Raw genomic sequence first — 19,647 nt, 5'->3', positions numbered from 1 at the left:
CCCTACCTTCCTAATTCCTTACCTCACTAAGTTCCTATGGCTTATTCTTCTACCCCACTACAACTGCACACTGAGATAGACATGATCACTTCTATATGCATGAACTCTGTCTATATTTGGTCATTCTTTGTTGTTATTCCACCTCTTCCTCTGCCTAGTGTAGGGTTGTGACTTAATCTAAATTAATTGGTTGCCAGGGAAAAAATCCCAAATAAAATACCCAAGTCAGTCTGGAAATTTATGGCAATTTTAATTAATATAGAGGGAAGGATTTTAAGGAGAAAGAGGAAAGAGGGCATAGGATTTCTCCCGCCTGGCCTGTGCCAGAGGGAGTTCAAGATCTCCACCGCTAGGTCTCTGAAGGAGATTAGAGGTTTCTAAGAGGATAAGGTTTGGAAAGTAAAGGAGGAAAAACTCAGCCAAAAACTCACCACCGAACCAGAAATAGCTGTAACCATGCCAAGATGCTGAAACGCCCAGCACGCTGCCACCAGCCACCTCTCTGCCGCCAAAGGTACTGGAGAGAGGAAGTGATGCAAAATATATAGACCTTTTACTCTTGTGTCCCCTCCTTTAAATTTTCACATCTACTAATCATATCAGAGGCTTTTCTCCAAGACTTCCCATTCTTTAGTTCTCATCTTCTTTGATTAGATTATATCTTTTGAGTTACTTATATTTCTTTGTTAAATTCACCTTTTGTTAGTTACTTAACCTTTTTGTGATTAATTTACCCTTTATAGTTAGTTAACACCTTTTTGTATTAAGATCTTAAAATAGACTTAGCTTAAAGTTCTAGCTTCACTATAAAGTAAGAACTAAGTACCTTCATTGTTCAATCAGGAGATTACAATTTCCTCTTCTCCATAAAGTAAGATCTAAGAAGGGTGGAGTAATCTAAATTTCACACTAGTAACACCAAACCCAGTTCTTTTTTCACTGTGACCTTTAATCCCTCTAACCTAAATTTCTTAGGTCTTCACACCTGCATGATCTACACTCTCTTCCTTTTTCCATCTTTACTGCTTGGCGAATTAGTTCAATTCTCTTCTGCCCTCTTTTCTCATGTCCCCCAACTCTTCAGCCTGTTGAAGATTTGCCTTGCCAAATGTCCGCTTTAGATCATTCTCACAATATTCCTTGACTCTTATTTACATATTACTGAGTGAAGCTGGAGAAAAAAGCTAACAAAAATTTGTAGTGGACCTAGCCCCAACTGGGCCCTCACTGCAGCAGAGCAATCCTTTTATACCTTCTTAATTATTTGATATCCCACTTGCCATAGTGGCTTTTCTAAACCTTTTCATCCTACTTTTTTTCATCCCAATGCTTTTTCTCTCGTTTTCTCTCCCCCAAGTGTCTTTTATATTTCACTGAAAAAGATTAAGGCCATTTGCTGAGAGATCCGTTTTCTCCCTTCCTCCTCATGTCATTTCACTTAGATACTTTCTGTCACTGTTCTCTTATACTCGTCTCACGTGAAAAGGTTGTTCTTTTCCTTACCAAAATAACCCCTTCTGTAAGCACATATGATCCCTTCCATCCTATCTTCTCCATCACATTGAATCCTCTACCATCCCTACTCTCAGTAATGTTTTTTTCCTACTCTCAGTAATCTTTATTCTTCCTGTTTACTGCCTACTTCACTGCTAACAAACATGCCCATATTTCTCCCTGCCTCTATATCTACCAGCTACTGTCCCATCTTTCTCCCTGTTGCCAATTGCCTTGAGAATTCTGTCTGTAATTGGTGCCTCAGTTTCCTTCTCATTCACTTTTTAATTTTCTAGTCTGGCTTCCAGCCTTACTATTTAACCAAAACTACTCTCCAGTTACCTGTGATCATCTAACTGCCAAATCTAATGGCCTTTTCTCTATCCTCATCCTTCTTGATCTCTTCAGCCTTTGACACTCACCTCCTTGGTTTTGGTGACAGAATTCTCTCCTGGTTCTCCTCTTACTAATCTGACTGAGTCTTCTTAGTTTCTTTTGCTTGGATTGTCATTGAGATCATGCTCACTAGTTATGGATGTCTATATCTTTGGCCTTTTTCTCCCTCTGTAATATTGTGTTTGTTGACCTCATTCGCTTCCACAAATTCAGTTCTTTATGAATATGGTTCTTAGATCTATTTGTTCAGCCCAGACATCTGTCTTGACTTCCAGTCTTGCATCTCTACTCAACCTACTGATCATCTCCAGTTGGATGTCTTGTAGACATCTTAAACTCAGTGTGTCCAAAACTAGTCTCATTTTCTTCCGATCAAATTCTTCCCCTTCTTATTTCCCTATTGTTATGGAGGGTACAATCGCCCATTCCTATCACCCAAGGTCACAAGCTACATGTCACCCTCAACTTTACATTGTCACCCCACCCTTTAACATATCCAATTGGTTATGAAGTTTTGACAATTCTTGCTTCATAAGATATCTCATATATACCTACTTCTTTGACACTGCCACCATCCCAGTCCAGGCCTTTATCACCACTTACTTAGACTATTAGAGTAGCTTGCTGGTTGGTTTCCCTGAATCCTGTCTTTCCCCATTCAAGTGCATCTTCCACTCAGCTGTCAAAGTGATCTTCTTTAAGCATATTTCCCCCATCCCCTACCGATATTCAGGGCCTCAAGTGCCTCCCCTCAACCTCTAGGATAAGTCCTTTGCCTTTTTCAACCTGGCCCAACACTTTTTCATGTGCTTATTGATAATTTTGATTTGATTGTGTGAAAACTGCCTATTCATGTCCCTTGACCATTAGTCCATTGGAGAATGGCTTGATTTTTTTTATAAATTTGACTTAATTCCTTATATATTTGGGAAATTAAATCTTTGGCAGAGAGTTTTGTTATAAAAATATTGTTCCAGTTTGTTGCTTTCCTTCTAATTTTTGTTACATTGGCTTTGTTTGTACAAAACCTTTTTAATTTGACATAATCAAAGTCATTCATTTTACATTTTGCAATGTTTTCTCTCTTGCTTGGTCTGAAATTACTTTCTTTCCCACAAATTTGGCAGGTATAGTATTCTGTGTTCACCTAATTTATTTATGATTTCATTTTTTGTATTTAAGTAATTTACCCATTTTGAATTTATCTTGGTATAGGGTGTAAGATGTTGATCTAAACCTAATTTTTCCCACAGTTTTCTAATTCTCCCAGCAGTTTTTGTCAAATAGTGAGTTCTTGTCCCAAAAGTTGGGGTCTTTGGGTTTATCAAACATTAGCTTGCTGAGGTCATTTACCCCTAGTCTATTCTACTGATCCACCCTTCTTTCTCTTAGCCAGTACCATATTGTTTTGATGATCACTGCTTTATAGTACAGTTTAAAATCTGGTACTGCTAGGCCCCATCCTTCACACTTTTTTCATTAGTTCCTTCAATATTCTTGATCTTGTGTTCTTCCAGATGAACTTTGCTATAATTTTTTTCAATTCTCTAAAAAAAGTTTTTTGGTAGTTTGATAGGTATAGCACTGAATAAGTAGATTAATTTGGGTAGAATTGTCATTTTTATTATATTAGCTTATCCTACCTATGAGAAATTAATGTTTTTCCAATTGTTTAGATCTAATTTTAATTGTATGAAAAGTGTTTTGTAGTTGGGTTCATATAATTCCTGTGTTTGTCATGGCAGATAGATTCCTAAATATTTTAGATTGTCTGGAGTGATTTTAAATGGAGTTTCTCTTTCTAACTCCTGCTGCTGAGTTTGTTGAAAATATAGATATGCTGATGATTTATGTAGGTTTATCTTGTACCCTGCACCTTTGCTAAAGTTGTTAATTATTTCCACTAACCTTTTAGTTGATTTTCTGAAGTTCTTTAAGCATACCATCATATCATTTGCAAAGAGTGATAGTTTAGTTTCCTCCTTGCCTACTTTAATCCCTTCAATTTCTTTTTCTTCTCTAGTTGCTATTGCTAGCATTTCTAGAACAATGTTTAATACAGGTAATAATGGGCATCCTTGCTTCACTCCTGATATTATTGGAAGGCTTCTAACTTGTTCCTATTGCAGATGATACTTGCTGATGTTTTCAGATATATACTGTTTGATATTTTGAGGAATGGCCCTTCTATTCCTATACTTTCTAGTGTTTTCAATAGGAATGAGTGTTGTACTTTGTCAAAGGCTTTTTCTGCATCTATTGAAATAATCATGTGATTTCTATTGATTTGATTATTGATATGGTCAATTATGAGGATGATTTTCCTAATATTAAACCATCCATGAATTCCTGGTATAAATCCCACCTGATCATAGCGAATAATCCTTGTGATCACTTCCTGGAGTCTTTTTGATAGTATTTTATTTAAGATTTTTGCATCTTTATTCATTAAGGAGATTGATCTATAGTTTTCTTTCTCTGTTTTTGATCTGCCTGGCTTTGGAATCAATACCATATTTGTGTCATAAAAGGAATTTGCTAAAACTCTGTCTTTTATTATTTTGTCAAATAATTTGTATAGTATTGGGATTAGTTGTTCTTGATAGAATTCACTTGTGAATCCATCTGTGTGAACTTTAAATTACTCCACTCCACTTAGATCTTACTTTATGGGAAGATAATGTTGTAAACTCCTGATTGAACAATGAAGATACTTAGCTCTTACCTTATAGTGAAGCTATAACTTTAAGCTAAGTCTGTTTTTAGATCTTAATACAAAAAGGTGTTAAGTAACTATAATGGTTAAATTAATCACAAAAAGGTCAAGTAACTAACAAAAGGTGAACTTAACAAAGAAGTGTTAAGTAACTCAAAAGATATAATCTAATCCAAGAAGATGAGAACTAAAGAACGGGCATTTAGAAGAGGGAACACAAGGGTGAAAGGTCTATATACTGGCTCACTTCCTCTCTCCAGTACCTTTTGTGGCAGAGAGTTGGCTAATAGCAGCGTGCTGGGCCTTTCGGCATCTTAGCGTGGCTACAAGCTATTTTCCAGTTTGGTGGTGAGTTTTTGGCTGAAGTTTCCCTCCTTTACTTTCCAACTTCATCCTCTTAGAAGCCTCTCATCTTCTTCAGAAACCTAGAGGCGGAGATTTTAAACTTCCCCTGGCACAGGCCAGGTGGGAAAAATCCTATATCCTCTTCGCTCCTTCTCCTTAAATTCTTTCCCTCCATGTTAATTAAAATAACCATAAATTTCCAGACTGACTTAGGTATTCTATTTGGGATTTTTCCCTTGGCGACCAATTAATTTGGATTTAAGTCCCAATCCTAAAATTATCTTTACATCTGGCCCAGGGAATTTTTTCTTAGCAAATTCCTTGATGGCTTGTTCAGTTTCTTTTTCTGGCATGGGATTATTTAAGTATTCTATTTCCTCTTTTGTTAATCTAGGCAATTTTTATTTCTGTAAATATTCACCCATTTAATCCAAATTGTCATATTTATTGCAACATAATTGAGCAAAATAGTTCTTAATAATTACCTTAATTTCCTCTTCATTAGAGGTGAGATCACCCTTTTCATTTTTGATACTGTTAATTTGATTCTCTTCTTTCTTTTATTAGATTAACCACTACTTTATCTTTTTTATTTGTTTCTTCAAAGTGCCAGCTTCTAGTCTAATTTATTAGTTCAGTAATTCTTTTACTTTCAATTTTATTAATTTCTCCTTTAACTTTTAGGATTTCCAATTTAGTTTTTACCTTGGGGGTTTTAATTTGTTCTTTTCTCTAATTTTTTAAGTTGCAAGCCCAATTCTTTGATCTCCCTCTATTTTCTTGTTATAGGCATTCAGAGATACAAATTTTTCTCTGAATACTGCTTTGCCTGTCTCTTATAGGTTTTGATATGATATCTCCTCATTGTCGTTCCCTTTAGTGAAGTCTGTGATCGTTTCTATGATTTCTTCTTTGACCCACCAATTTTGAAGAATTAGATAGTTGTTTCCAATCAATTTTAAATTTGCCTTTTCGTGGACCCTTGTTAATTATAATTTTTACCTCATTATGATCTGGAAAAGTGGCATTTATTATTTCTGCTTTTCTGCATTTGTTTGCTAGTATTTCTATTAAGTGTAATAACCAAGGAACAGAACTTTTTTAAAAATCATTTTACCTTTGGGAAGCTAAGTGTAAATAAAAGCATCATTCATAGATTTCCTTATTATTCTTCAGCTTTAGCTGAGGAAAAAATATACAGCTTTTACCTTAGTTATATAATATAAAATATTGGAGAAAGTCAAGAAATTAAAAAATTCTCGTATCCTAGAACATCTTTCTTAGTGTATATATAATTAGCATAAGGTCAGACAACATTGCAACATTGTTTTCTTTTTAGTCATTAAACTTTTATTGGACAGTTCTCATCATGATCAACATTACAAACACTGAATACTTTCTTAAGTTGAGAAGATATTAGTAAAGCACTGTTTAAAAAAAATAGTATCTAAGAAATTTCCAAGTTGGAATTTCTAATTACTACTATCTAGTAATTAATGCAAGAATGTTATAGGTTTTTTAACTTTGTAATCTTAATGTTACAAAGATAAGGTTTATCATTATATAAAAGCCATAAGGTTATTTGTTTTAACTTTCTACTTGTAGGTTTGGGATTTTTACTGACACATGTTGGTCATGGAGGATAGTGAGGCAAAGGAGAAAGTAGAGTGAATTTCACTGATGTATTAGTGATTTTTAGGGGTAGTTGTTAGAAAGTACCAGATATCTCCAATTGTAAATATTAGCATTTAGGAGATAATTGTGGTTAGTGTATAGTAGTATGACCTGGGTCATTCTTCTTCTACCTTCTCAGACTGACCAGTTGCTTGATCTGGGGATAACAGAACTTCTACAATCTCTTGGGAAGCTCAAATGAGAAAAGATGCAAAGTTACCTTAAAATAGTAAACCATTATATAAATGTCTGTTTTTATTGTGACTCTTGTTATTTATTATTGTTGTTATGATGATGTTGATAATGCTCTACTGCTAGAAGAATTAATTTTGTTATTGTCACATTGAATAATGAGGTATAAAGCTTACCTGCAAGCCATTCAATTTACTTTTCAATGTCTTAAAAAATTCTCTTTGTTATTTCAAATTTGTTGAAATATACCTTCATTTAGATTTTTCATTTATGCTTTATTTAGGAAGATGGAAGAAAATATTCATTTGTATGTCTAATGTGTTTTATTTCAACTTTGACATTCCTATTCCTTCCATGTACTTTATTTTTAGAAAATCCCTTTATCTGTAGCATCATTTTTGTATTAATCTTAGCGTGGAGTGGGTTGCTGGGGAGGAGTTACATATAGTGGGAGGTAAGGAATACTAAGTTGCTCCCTAGTTCTTCCCATGTCAGGTTTTCACAATGTAGTTTGATTACTTTGTGACTTCCTGCAACATTAATTATATTTTCATGATTCTAAGGGCAAATATGAAAACATTTTAATAAATAAAATATGTAAAAGAAAGATAAAAACATTTCATACCCCAGTAGATGCTTTTCTTATCTGACTTTCTGAATATGTTTATTCCTCTTTATTAATGCCAATGATTGAAAGCTAACAATTCATCAAGTACAAGTTATGGAAAGTATATAGAATATACTTTTAGGAATTAAGACATTTTCACAGAATTATAGAATGGTAGAGCTGAGAGAGACCTTATAGATCATCTTATAGATAAGAAGACAGATTAGACTCAGGTCCTTTTAGTGGTAGAGTGTGATCCAGTTAGACTAAGCAATTTGTCCAAGGTTATATAACTAGTTGTAAATGAGCTGTACCATGATTTTTTAGGCTTACAAGTTTTAAATATTAATATCAAGGGCCTACAGTTATTTTTCAATTATGACAGTAAAGTATGATTATATAATTAATTAAAAATACTTAAAGTGATTATAAGACCTAATGTGTATTTCTCTTTTCTTCAAAGTTTCATGGTTTCACCCAAAAGAAAACATTCTCATCGTCATCTTTCCAATTTTGGCTATCCTGCTTTTCTGGGGACAATTCGGTATTGTGAGTAAGTATTAAAATAAATCAGTAATTTTTTTTTTAATTTCTATACATTTTTTTGGTAGTAAAATTGCTCAGTTCTTTTGAGACAATGGTAGAGAAATATCCAAAGAAACACTTTGCTGATAATATGCTTCTGAAACAGTGCCAATACGATAAATAAATAATGTGTTTTGCTGTGATTGTATAGTAGTTTGTGGTTCACTTAATCCTTCCAATAGATCACTGTCTTTCCTAGCCCACTTTCAGTTTCTAAGGGTGAGGGTCAGTATTTTTCTTCTTCTTTTTAAGGATAAAGAGATAGCACCACAAGTTTTAATGGTAGGTCCTTAGATCACAATACTATTTTAATGCTAAAATTATACCTGGGGTCTAAAGAACTATTCTCCCAATGTTAAATTTCCCAGTATAAACAAGTTAATTTTCAAAATACAGTATTAAGAATGTTTGCTCCTACTGAATAGAACCTTTATTTAGAGGCAGGAAAGACCTAAGTTCAAGGCCCAATTCTGATACTTATAAGCTATGTAACAAGAGGTCATTTAATCAGGGGCAGCCAGGTAGGTAGCACAGTAAAAGAGAGAGAGAGAGCTAGGTCTGGAATTGGAGAACCTGGGTTCAAGTCTGACCTCAAACACTTCTAGCTATGTAACCTTTGGCAAGTCACTTAACTCCTATTATGTAGCCCTTACCACCTTACTACTTGATATTTTGGCATCAATTACAAGACAGAAGGTAAGGGTTTTAATTTTTAAAAAAGAGAGAAGTCATTTAGTCTCTGAACCTCAGGCAACACTCTAAAGACTATTATTTATAGGTGAGGTTTGGTTTGTATTAGTGAAAGCAGTACCTTCAGGAAAATTAATTTTCTATGCTGACGAAATCAAAGGTCATTGATTAGTGACATATTGTTCCTGCTATATCCCTAGTTGCTACAGGGAAAAATGCTAATTTTCTTTTGGTTTGATTAAATTCAGTCAAATGACCATAATACTGAGTACTGACCTTCAGTTACATAACATTTAGCATGGATTATCAGTCATTTTTACTCTGGGTAAAATAGCTATTCTCCATGTTAACTTTTTCTTGTTTTGTTTTTTTTCCAATACCTAGTACAGTTCCTTAAACTTAGTAAGATTTTAGTATTTGTTGAATTCATTGGAGTTTAGAGAAATTTTATTTGTGCTTACACGGCTATTTTTATGATAATTTATACATTTAGTTTTTGCCCATTAGTGATGGAAATGAGAATTTCTGAAGTTGAAGTCACAGATCTTTTATGCATAATTGTCTAGAAGTATTGATAGGGTCAATTCAAAATATGCTATATATGTATTTGCACATTAGATATTAAGCTGCCACTTATTGAGATGAATAAATAAAAATTTCAGGTCTGTGGTATCTTTGCCTTTTGAATCCTCAATATCCTCACACTTGTGTCATCTCTGGCACTGATCTGTGCTGTGTACAGCTGTTCTAATCCATCTGCTTTTCCCTGAAGCAAAAAAAAAAAAAAAAGAAGAAGAAAGTAGCTGTATCTTCTTTCTGAAGTCAGTTATTTTCCTGTTTATTCAAAAAAGTGATCCTTTCCATTCTCTGATGTTCCTTTTCCCCAGTAAGCTTTTTTTAAAAATAGTTTTCTGTTATCTTTAGTTTTGCTTACCAGACTCTAGTTCATGGTAAATACCCTGACACTCTTCTTGCTAACCTTTTGTATTGTTTCTTAGTGACCTTCTCCTAATTCCATTCCCATTTATGTCTTTTTCATATCCAGGTTGGGTAGTGAGTTCCCTGTGCATTTACATCAGTCTCTTTAAGTGACTCTGCTTTATTCTTTCTCATAAGAATTATTGATCTTCCCATCTTCAAATTTTCATTCTTTAGAGAGATCTATTCATGGTTGCCTGACCTGTCTTTGAGCAGTATTAATCCATGTGGAACCTATCTGTCTTTTCAGTTGAACCCTTTGAATCTCCCTCTCCCACAGTCAAGGATGCATTTTTTCAAGTGCATGAAATCCCCTCTCCCAAAGAACAAGGACATCAGATGTAGCTAGCTTTCCTCTTCTCTATCACAAAGTGCAAGGTGGAATGATGGCTCCTCCCCAGGTCAGCATCATTTTCATCCCTTCAGCCAAGTTCTACCTATTGGTGAAAAGACCAGAACCTAATTTTCCTTTCTTCTATATTTTGAAGGATTAAGTTATTGTTAAGGCAACTCAGCAAATTGCCAGGTACTCTGCTTTTGGCAAAGAGAGACCTCAAACATTTGTCCTCAGTGGAGCACCCACGAATTTGTTTTTGGCTCCAAGTAGTTTATTGTTTGATTCTTTTCAATAGTGATTTGGATAAAGGCACAAATGACAGAGGACACAGAACTGGGATAGAAAACTAATGCAGAGTGATAGCATCCAAAAGCATTGATAGTATGAGTCTCATAAGTTGAAACTCAGTAGGAGTAAATAGTTAGTCTTACTCTTGGGTTAAAAAAAATCAACTCTATAAGTACAAGATGGAGGATTTATGCTTAGGTAGTAGTTTATCTTTAAAAGACCTGGGATTTTTGGTTGACTGTCAGCTATGAAACAGCATCTACAAAGGCAAATGTAATTCTAAGCAGTTTGAAGAGAGGTCATAGAAGCAGCTGGGTGGCTCAGTGGATTGAGAGCCAGACCTAGAGACTGGAGGTTTGGGGCTCAAGTCTGACCTCAGATACTTCCTAGCTGTGTGACTCTGGGCAAGTCTCCTAACCCCCACTGACTAGCCATTACTGCTTTTGCCTTGGAACTAATACACAGAATTTATTCTAAGATGGAAGATACAGGTTTTTAAAAAGGATACAAAATATCAAATTCAGTTTATGGTACTATAGTTTAGGAGAATTTTGATATATTGGAGAGCATCCAGAAGGTAGCAACCAAGATGGTGAAGAGCCTTGAATCTATGTCACATAAGACTCATTTGGAAAAAAAAATACTGGGGATGTTTCACCTAAAGAAGAGAAGACTTAAGGGGATGTGACCCAGTGGAAAAATCACTGTCTCTCGGGAATTCATTCATATCCCCCCTCTGATTGTCTGTGAATGGAGGAAATTGCTTCAACTCCCTGAGCTTGGTTTTCTCATCTCTAAGATATAGGGGTTGAACTAAAGGATCTCCAAGGACCCTTTCAGCTCTAAATCACTTGACAGGGTGAATAGAGTGCTGGATTTGGAGTAAGGAAGAACTGAGTTCAAATCTCAGTGATCCCTGAGCAAGTAACAACTTTTCTCAGTTTTAATTTCCTCACTATCTTAAATGCTATATGAATTCTACCTATTATTATTGCTATTATTAATCTATGATTCAATGATAACCCTTCAAGCATTTGAAGGACTACCAAATGGAAGAGTGAATATATTTATTCTCTTTGTCTGTAGAGGTCATAGTCAGGAGCCATGAATTAGGGAATATTGTAGAGTTGCAAACTCATCTTCAGGGTTTCAATGATAATCATGCCAAATATGCCTCCTTGCATTACACTTTCTAGTTAATTTTGCCTATGGTCCATTTTTAATGCCTGTGTGTGTTGTTCTTTGAGGCAATGTTGACTATTTTTTGTCTTTTTGTTGTTGTTGTTGGGTCCTTTCTTGGATTTTGTTTCCTGTTATCCTTTAGGTGTCTAACCAATATTCTCTCATTGTAGCTTATCTCTTTGCTATTTCTACTTTCATTTATATCTATCTGAACATCCATAAAGATTGATAGTGGTAAGGTCTAAGATCAGAAGCTGCCCATAATTGTGGTAACAACACTAGGTGTGTGTTCTTTTTCTAACTCTCTATCAGTTGTTAAGGGTGGGACTTTAAATAGGTCACTTCCCCACTTTAGCCTAATTTCTTCATCTTGGAAAGGAGAAGATGGACTGACTTATTCCCAAGAACCCGTCTTATTCTAAATTATATAATAGCTGATGCCTTGCTAGCCTCCAGTTAATGTGTCCTTAAGACTCATCATCAATATTCTGTTTCAATTTTTGAATTTGGTGCTTGTGTGTGTGTTGGGATTTTGTTTTGTTAGTTTGAGAAAGGAATTGATACATAAACTATTAAGACGTACCAGTGTTCAGTATTCTAAAGAGACACTTTAAATGTCTTATAAAATTCAGATGCTGTTTATTTTTCTGTTTGGTTTTGTGTAGAGCACAATATTGAGAGTTTTGTTGAGGTTGACACTAGTTGGCTTGTCATAAAGTTATAAATTAATGCAGTAAACCAGAAGTGAACAGTTCTTCTAGTTTGAGGTAGGTCCTTTTTTACTTAACCATGTCTTGCAGAAACTGCTTTCAGTATGAAGGAGGTAGGGGGAATACTTGAGCCCTAGAGTTATCTTACTTTCCTCAGAGGAATCAGTTGTCCAGCTTGAGTCTTGATTTGTTTTATTCAGTACATTAAATTAGCAGTAATCTTTGCTATGCTTAAGCTGTTTCTCAAACCTTGGATACATCTTTTAGCTTGGGGGGAGAGAGGGGCCCTGAGTTTTCATCAAGCTTAATACTCAGTCCTCAAAATCTTGCTGAATGAAAACCTGTGGACTGTGCCTTCCAGTGATCTACCTGAGCCAATTATTTTCTCAGATCCTGCTTTCTTTTGTCCCTTGGGAAAGGCTTTCCCATAAGGCTCAAGTCTCCTTCAGGTCCAACTACTTAGAGGGCCAAAATTTATTATTCAAAGAACTCTAAACTTACCACACAGATAAATAAATGCCTTATGTTTGCATTCAGGGATAATGAGACTTAGTATGTAATTAGAAATTCTTTTTTACATATGGCCCTTTCTATCCTACAATGAATATGGAAGTAATCATTTTAGTTGATGTTTGTTAACTTCAGAATTATTTAAATGGGGAAAACATGATTTAGCATAGTCCTTTTTCTAATGTATTTCCCAGTAGCCAGAGGTCCTTAAATTTTCCTTTCTTGGTCTCCTTTATGTATTTGTTTGTTTGTTTGTTTGTTTGTTTTTAGAGCCCCTTACCTTCCTTCTTGGAATCTATACTATTCATTGGTTCCAAGGCAGAAGATTGGTAAGGGCTGGGCAATGGGGGTTAAGTGACTTGCCCAGGGTCACACAGCTGGGAAGAGTCTGAGGCCAGATTTGAATCTACCCACCCTCCCCCCATCTCAAGGCCTGGCTCTCAATCCACTGAGCTACCCAGCTGCCCCTTTGAATTCCTTTATGATTAGTCTAATGCTCAAATACAGCTTCTTTTGGATCCTTCAGCACTCAAAGGCTTTTAAAAATTGTTTATTTTTTTACACCATTGATGTGATAGTATAATTCTGGTTCTGATCACTTGACTCTGCATTATTCCATACAAATCTTCCCAGGTTTTTCTGAAACTCTCTTTTTTTCATTTTCTATACAATAGTATTCACAATTACATAAGCAAGTTCAGATTCTGTTAATGCTACATTCTTATACCAAGATTTGTGCAACCACTCCCTGTCAGGTACCTGTTTAGTTGCTAGTTCTTTGATGGGGTGGGAGTGGGATGGGGAGGTAGGGGATGGGAAGCTGATATAAATGTGCTTTTTCTTTTATCTCCTTAGGTTATAGGCCTAATAATGGTATTTCTGATTCAAGTGGTTTGTATAGTTTAGTAACTTCCCAGGGATGGTTCCAAATTGATTTTCAGAATGCTTCGATCAGTTCATAACTCCATCAGTAGTGCATCATTGTGCCAATAGACATATTCCTGCAGACCCTCCTACCCCCAATATGTCATTTCCCATTTTGGGGGTCCATTTTGCCAATATTAAAGTAGTATGATGGAATGTCAGAATCGCTATAATTTGAATTTATCTAATTATTAATGATATGAAGCATTTTTCATACAACTATAGATGGCTTGGATTTCTTCAGTTAAAAATTTATTCATATCCTTTGAAAATTCATTAATTGGGGAATGACTTATTTTTACATGTTTGAATACATTCTTTTAATATCTTACTACAAATATTTCTTTTCCATTTAACTGTTTTCCTTTTAATTTAGCTACATCAAATTTGTACACAAACAAAAAAAATTGTAATCAAAATGTCTATTTTCTCTATATTGACTTTATCCCTTGTTTGGTCATGACTCTTCCCCTATTCATAAGTTTAAAATATAATTTCTTCCTTGTTTCTCTGATTTGTTTACAACCTTTCCTGTTATGGTCATGTGTCTGTTTAGAGGTACATGGTTTGAGATGTTGGTGTAAACCTAATTTCTGCTAGACTCTTACCCAGTTTTCTCCATAGTTTTTTGTCAAATAGTGAATCCTTACTAAAATAGTTGGTTTGGCTATATCAAACACAAGACTACTAGGTTCATTTCCTTCAGTATGCAGTGTACTTTATCTGTTCCACTAATGATCGCTCAACTTTTTTAACCAGTACAAAATTGTTTTTGTGATTATTCCTTTACAATATAGGTTAGGATCTACTATTGCCAGATCAGCTTCCTTCTTGCTTTTTTTTCATTGTTTCATTATTTTCATTTTTGAGCTTTTATTACTGCAAATAAATTTCATTCTTCTTTCTAGTTCAATAATATAATCCTTTGGTAGCCTCATATGGCACTTAGTAAGTAAATTAATTTAGATAGTATGGTCATGTTTTATTAGGTTGACTTTGCCTACTCATGCCTACTCAATGTTCTTTAATCATTTAATTTATTGTTTAAATTTACCTTTTTTCCTTAAATAATATTTTGAAGTTGTAATTCATATTCTTGTGTATATCCTGATAGGTAGATTCCTAGATGTTTTATACTTACTGTAGTTATTTTAAATGACTTTTCCTTTTCTATCTCTTATTTCTGTATTTTGTGGGTAATAAGATTTTGTTTGGATTTATTTTATATCCTGCAATTTCACCAAAGTCAATTAGTTTTTAGTTGTCTATGGAATCTTCTAAGTTTATATTACATCATCTGCAAAAAGTGATAATTTGGTTTCTTTTTTATGCTAATTATTTAATTAATTTTTCTTATCTTACTGCTATAGCTACCATTTCTAACACTGTATCAAATAGTAGTTTTGACAGTGGACATCCCTGCATCACTTCTGAACTTTCTAGAAAGGACTCTATTGGCATCCCATATAATTGGTTTTAGATATATATTATTTACCTTGTTAAGAAATGGTCCATTTAGTCCCATACTTTATAGTTTTGTTTTTAACATAAATATATATTATATATTTAATCAAGTGTTGTCTATGTCTGTTGATATTATATAGTAGTTTCTGTAGTTCTTGTCATTAATAATCAGTTCTGTTTATGGTTTTCCCAAATTAATTCAACTCTGCATTCATGGCATAAATTATTGGTATTAAGATCATATTTGTGTCAAAGAAGGAATTTGGAAGGTTCCTTTTGGCAAAAAATTGACAATATTGAAATTCATTTTTCTTTGAAAATTTGGTAGAATTCATTTGTAATTCCATCTGGTCCCAAGTTTTTCCCTTTAAGGGTTCACTTATGGCTTGTTTAATTTCTTTTTTCTGAGTTTAGGTTATTTAAATTCACTATTGTTCTGCTATTCTGGTTATTTATATTATAAATATTCATCTATTTAAGTTTATTCTCTGTATAAGCAGAATGAAAAAGTAATATTAGGAAACCTGGATATATCTTACCATCTCCCTTTTTGAACTATCAGAAAGTAGTTATATCAGAAAATAAAAAGTGGCATTTCCCCCTTTGTTTTTCCCCCAAATTAAATTTATTCTCATGTCTATTCATTTGTTAGTCATGGAAAGGAAAGTCATCTTGATATATTTTTTCCTTGAGCCCACCTTACATTCTGTTCAAACATTATAACTTCTTACTGTTTTATAAATTTACTACAGTTCTTTAATTAGATTCTGAGTCTGCTAAATATAGACTTTGAAGAAGTCATATAAGTATTGCTTTGGCTATATAGTTTAGTTGTTTAGAGAACCGTGTTAGGACAAGGGCATAGGTTTGATCTCCAGTTAGATTTGATTCACTTGATTTGATTCATTCTGTAGTTGACAACCTAGACTTTGCCAGTTGTCTGCCAAACATTTAACAGTTGCACAGAGGTGAGAGTGTGTGGCTGGAGTAATGCAAATCTATCACAACAACCAACAGACTACTCCAAGGGCATGCCCTACTGATGATCTACCAAGATCATCATCTCCATAAAAGAGCAGCACACCATCATTATTATAATTACTATTGCCAATCCATTTTCTAACCTCGGGTTTGACCTGTCTATTTTCTCTCTTAGCTAGATCATTGCTTTCAATTATCTAGTCATAAAAATCATTAAATTGTAGAACTAGAAAGGACCTTAGAGAGGGGTTGCTTGGCCTAACCCCCTCACTGTAGAGTTAAGGAAGAAGAGGCTTAGGGAATGGAAGTGACTTACTCAAGGTCAATCAAAATGTTTGTGACCGTGAAGACTGGAATCAGGATCTGCCCCTTCTTTCCATTACTCATACATCAAGCCATCTCTTATCAATCTGATAGAATTTTATAATTATTTCTGATATCATAATATTAGGTTTCTTCCCTTCCTCAACTATTTCCTATATGTCTCTTTCATTTTCCTTAATTCAAATAAAATCATTGCTCTTTATCCTACGAGTCAGTCTTTGTGTCTCTTTATTTCTCAATGGCAGTGGTAGCTTTTGTTCCTTCTCTTCTCCATAATTTTGGGACTGCTTGGAGGCAAATTTAAGCCTGACATCAGGGAAAACTGATAATTAGAGCTTTACAAAAGTGGAGTGGGCTGCCTGGGGTAGTGGTGGGTTCTTCCTCTTTGAATGTCTTACAACGGAATGGGAAAACCATTTGTCATATATATTCTATCGGAGATACGTGTCTTGTGTAGATTGGAGTTCATGTCCACTGAGGTCTCTTCCAACTTTCAAACTATGTGATTCTGAAATTAAATTATTCATGGAAAGGTTTTCTAGACCCTGAGAAATGTGTCTGTTCCCTCTCTATGTAACTTTAGTGATAAAAGAGTAAAATCTATAATTTGCTCCTTCATTTGCATGCAGATGGCTGCTGGATTTATTTGCTAGCATTTGTGTGTGTGTGTATATAGATAGATATATATATATATCTTTAAGGTGTGCAAAATGCTTTGCATTCATTAAGTCATTAGTTCTTCCGAACAGCCTTATGAAGTAAATGCTGTTATTTTCTCCAATTTGCAGATGAGGGAACAGGTTGAGAGAGGTGATTTGCCCAAGGACACTTAGTATTAAATGTCTGACAGAATTAGAAATCATTTTAGGGGACAGTTAGGCGGCTCAGTAGAAGAGAGCCAGGCCTGGAACCAGGAGGTCCTGAGTTCAAATGTGACCTCAGGCACTTCCTAGCTGTGTGACCTTGGGCACGTCACCCTCCATTGCCTAGCCTTTACCACTCTTTTGCCTTGGAATCAATGCACAGTATTGATTCTAAGATAGATGGTAAAAGTTAAAAAAAAAAAAAGGAATTACTCGACAATAAGCCAGGTAGCATAATGGATAGAGTATTAGACTTAGCATTAGGAAGACCTGAATTCACACCCCACCTCAGACACTTATTAACTGTTTGACCCTGGGCAAGCCACTTAATATCTCAGTCTCAGTTTACTCAGCTGTAAAATGAGGATAATAGTATCACCTTTCTTATAAGAATTATTGCAATAAAATGAAATAGCATCATTTATATTTATTTGCATACACGAAATAATTTTATTTACATTTAATTCATTACAATACAGTGCATGTCTGACTTTGTTACAATCCCTACTCAGTAAACTCAGTAACTTCCTGTTAACTTTAGAGTCAAATATAAAACCTTGTTTGGTCTTTAAAGTCCTTTGGAGTTAACTATGGTTCTTCACTTACACTTTACTCCCCTTTTTGCTCTCTAAAATCCATTAACAGTAGCCTACTTGTTTTTTCTCTCATACAACATTCCCATCTTCCAACTCTCTTGCCATGTACATTTTGCCCTACATATCTAGAAAACTCCCTCCTCTCACCTCTCTGTTGCCTTTTTTCAGTTTTCCTCTAGCATCCTTCAAAACTCAGAATAAATCCCAACTTCTTTCCTAATCTTCCTCCTGCTCTCCCACCCCTGCCTCCACCAGTGCCTTCCGTCCTGCTACACCTTCCATCCACTCAGTACTTTTTTATGTACATAATTTTTCACATGTCTTTTCTACTAGAATGTCAAAACTTTTTTGGTGTGGTAGGGACAGTGTTTTTGCCTTTCTTTGAACCCGCCAATACATTGCATAGTGCCTGACACCTTGTGTTTAATTAGCAAATGCTTGCTGTCTTTTTTGTCTTCTGAAGTAAGAGTAATGGAATGATTTAAAAGTAAAAACTTAAAAAATAGTTATAGCTATTGTTTTCTATAATGACTTAACTTTAATATGCTGGTTTTTCCTCACTTTCATTCTGAAATCATCTTGTAAAAGCAGCAATTTTTAAAGTTGAGAAATAGATTCTGTGATCAAGTAGCTAGACTATAATACCAACAAATTACATAGTCTGGTGTGCCAGTCTAGTGCATTAAACTTGAAGTTTTGCTTGGGTCATAGATGTTTAGAGATGACTTGGTATTTGTTAAAGTTGCCACCTTTAATTAACTTTTAGACCAATTTTTATCAGTTAGATTCACTTTTAATGGTAAGAAGAGATCACAGATAAAAAGGCCCTAGAGGTTGTATGCATCAAAACCACATTTTTACAGCCCTTCTACACTGTTGGTTTTTATGAACAAGCTAGCTAATGGGACACTACATGATTGCTACAGAATATTATTAAAGTATAGCAACTACGTGTGAGCTGTGCCAAGGCGAACTATGAAGTGAACTGACAAAGAATTTGAACTTGTGTTTCAAAGATATTGATTGTTGGGGCATTAGACAGATCATGCTAACATACAATTTGGAGATTTTTGTTTAATGAGCAAGAATATAATTGTCGGTCTCTCTCTTCCCACATTCTCTCTCTCTGTCTCTCTTTCTTTCTCTGTCTCTCTCTGTCACTCTCTGTCACTCTCTCTCTCTCTCTGTCTCTCTTTCTCTGTCTGTCCGTCTGTCTGTCTCTCTCTCTCTCTTTCTTTCTCAAAGCAGAAGAGTAGTAAGGAAAAGACAGTGTTGGTTAAGACTTGACCAAGGCCACACAGCTAGGAAGCAGCTGAGACCATATTTGAACCCAGGACCTCCATCTCCAGGCTTGACTCTATCCACTGAGTCACCTAATTCATCCAATAATTCTTAGAAGCAAAGATTTTGTATTAGAAACATAGTTGTAGATATTGCTACTGACCAACATGTTGGATAATTATAAGGAAGATTATAATCCATAGATTCCTTTTTTGGAGAAACTAGTAGGCACAATAGTTGAAGCACTTGGCCTAGAATCAGGAAAACCTGAGTTTAAATCCAGCCTCAGAAACTTTCTAGTTGTGTGACTGGCCAAATCACTTTTACACCCTCTATATGTTTTGGTTTCCTCATTCATAGAATGGGAATAAAGATAGCACCTCATCAAACAAGATATTTTTAAAGTGCTTATCATCCTATCTGTCACAAAGAAGGTGCTTAATAAATGCTTATTCTTTCCCCCTCCATTTTTCTAAGTCTGAAGAAGCTGAATTTCAAATTAATTTAAAT

At 34.8% G+C, this 19,647-nt stretch overlaps 1 protein-coding gene across 14 annotated transcripts in view; it reads left to right on the top strand.

The window, feature by feature from the left end:
- The window catches only part of CD47 (CD47 molecule), a 131,474-nt gene that overhangs the window by 74,741 nt on the left and 37,086 nt on the right, over positions 1-19,647 (top strand). For all 14 annotated transcript variants that reach the window (XR_467139.3, XR_467140.3, XR_008911102.1 and 11 more), the window contains one exon: positions 7,888-7,977. Coding sequence is in view for 11 of the 14 variants with exons in the window: in XM_056793429.1 (XP_056649407.1) it covers positions 7,888-7,977 (90 nt within the window). In the remaining 3 variants the exon portion in view is untranslated. The remainder of the gene's footprint in view (positions 1-7,887; positions 7,978-19,647) is intronic.

Source organism: Monodelphis domestica, chromosome 4 (assembly GCF_027887165.1).
Source record: "Monodelphis domestica isolate mMonDom1 chromosome 4, mMonDom1.pri, whole genome shotgun sequence".
Taxonomy (NCBI): domain Eukaryota; kingdom Metazoa; phylum Chordata; class Mammalia; order Didelphimorphia; family Didelphidae; genus Monodelphis; species Monodelphis domestica.
Note: the sequence above shows the minus strand (reverse complement) of the source record. Positions and strands in the feature narration are given on the sequence as shown.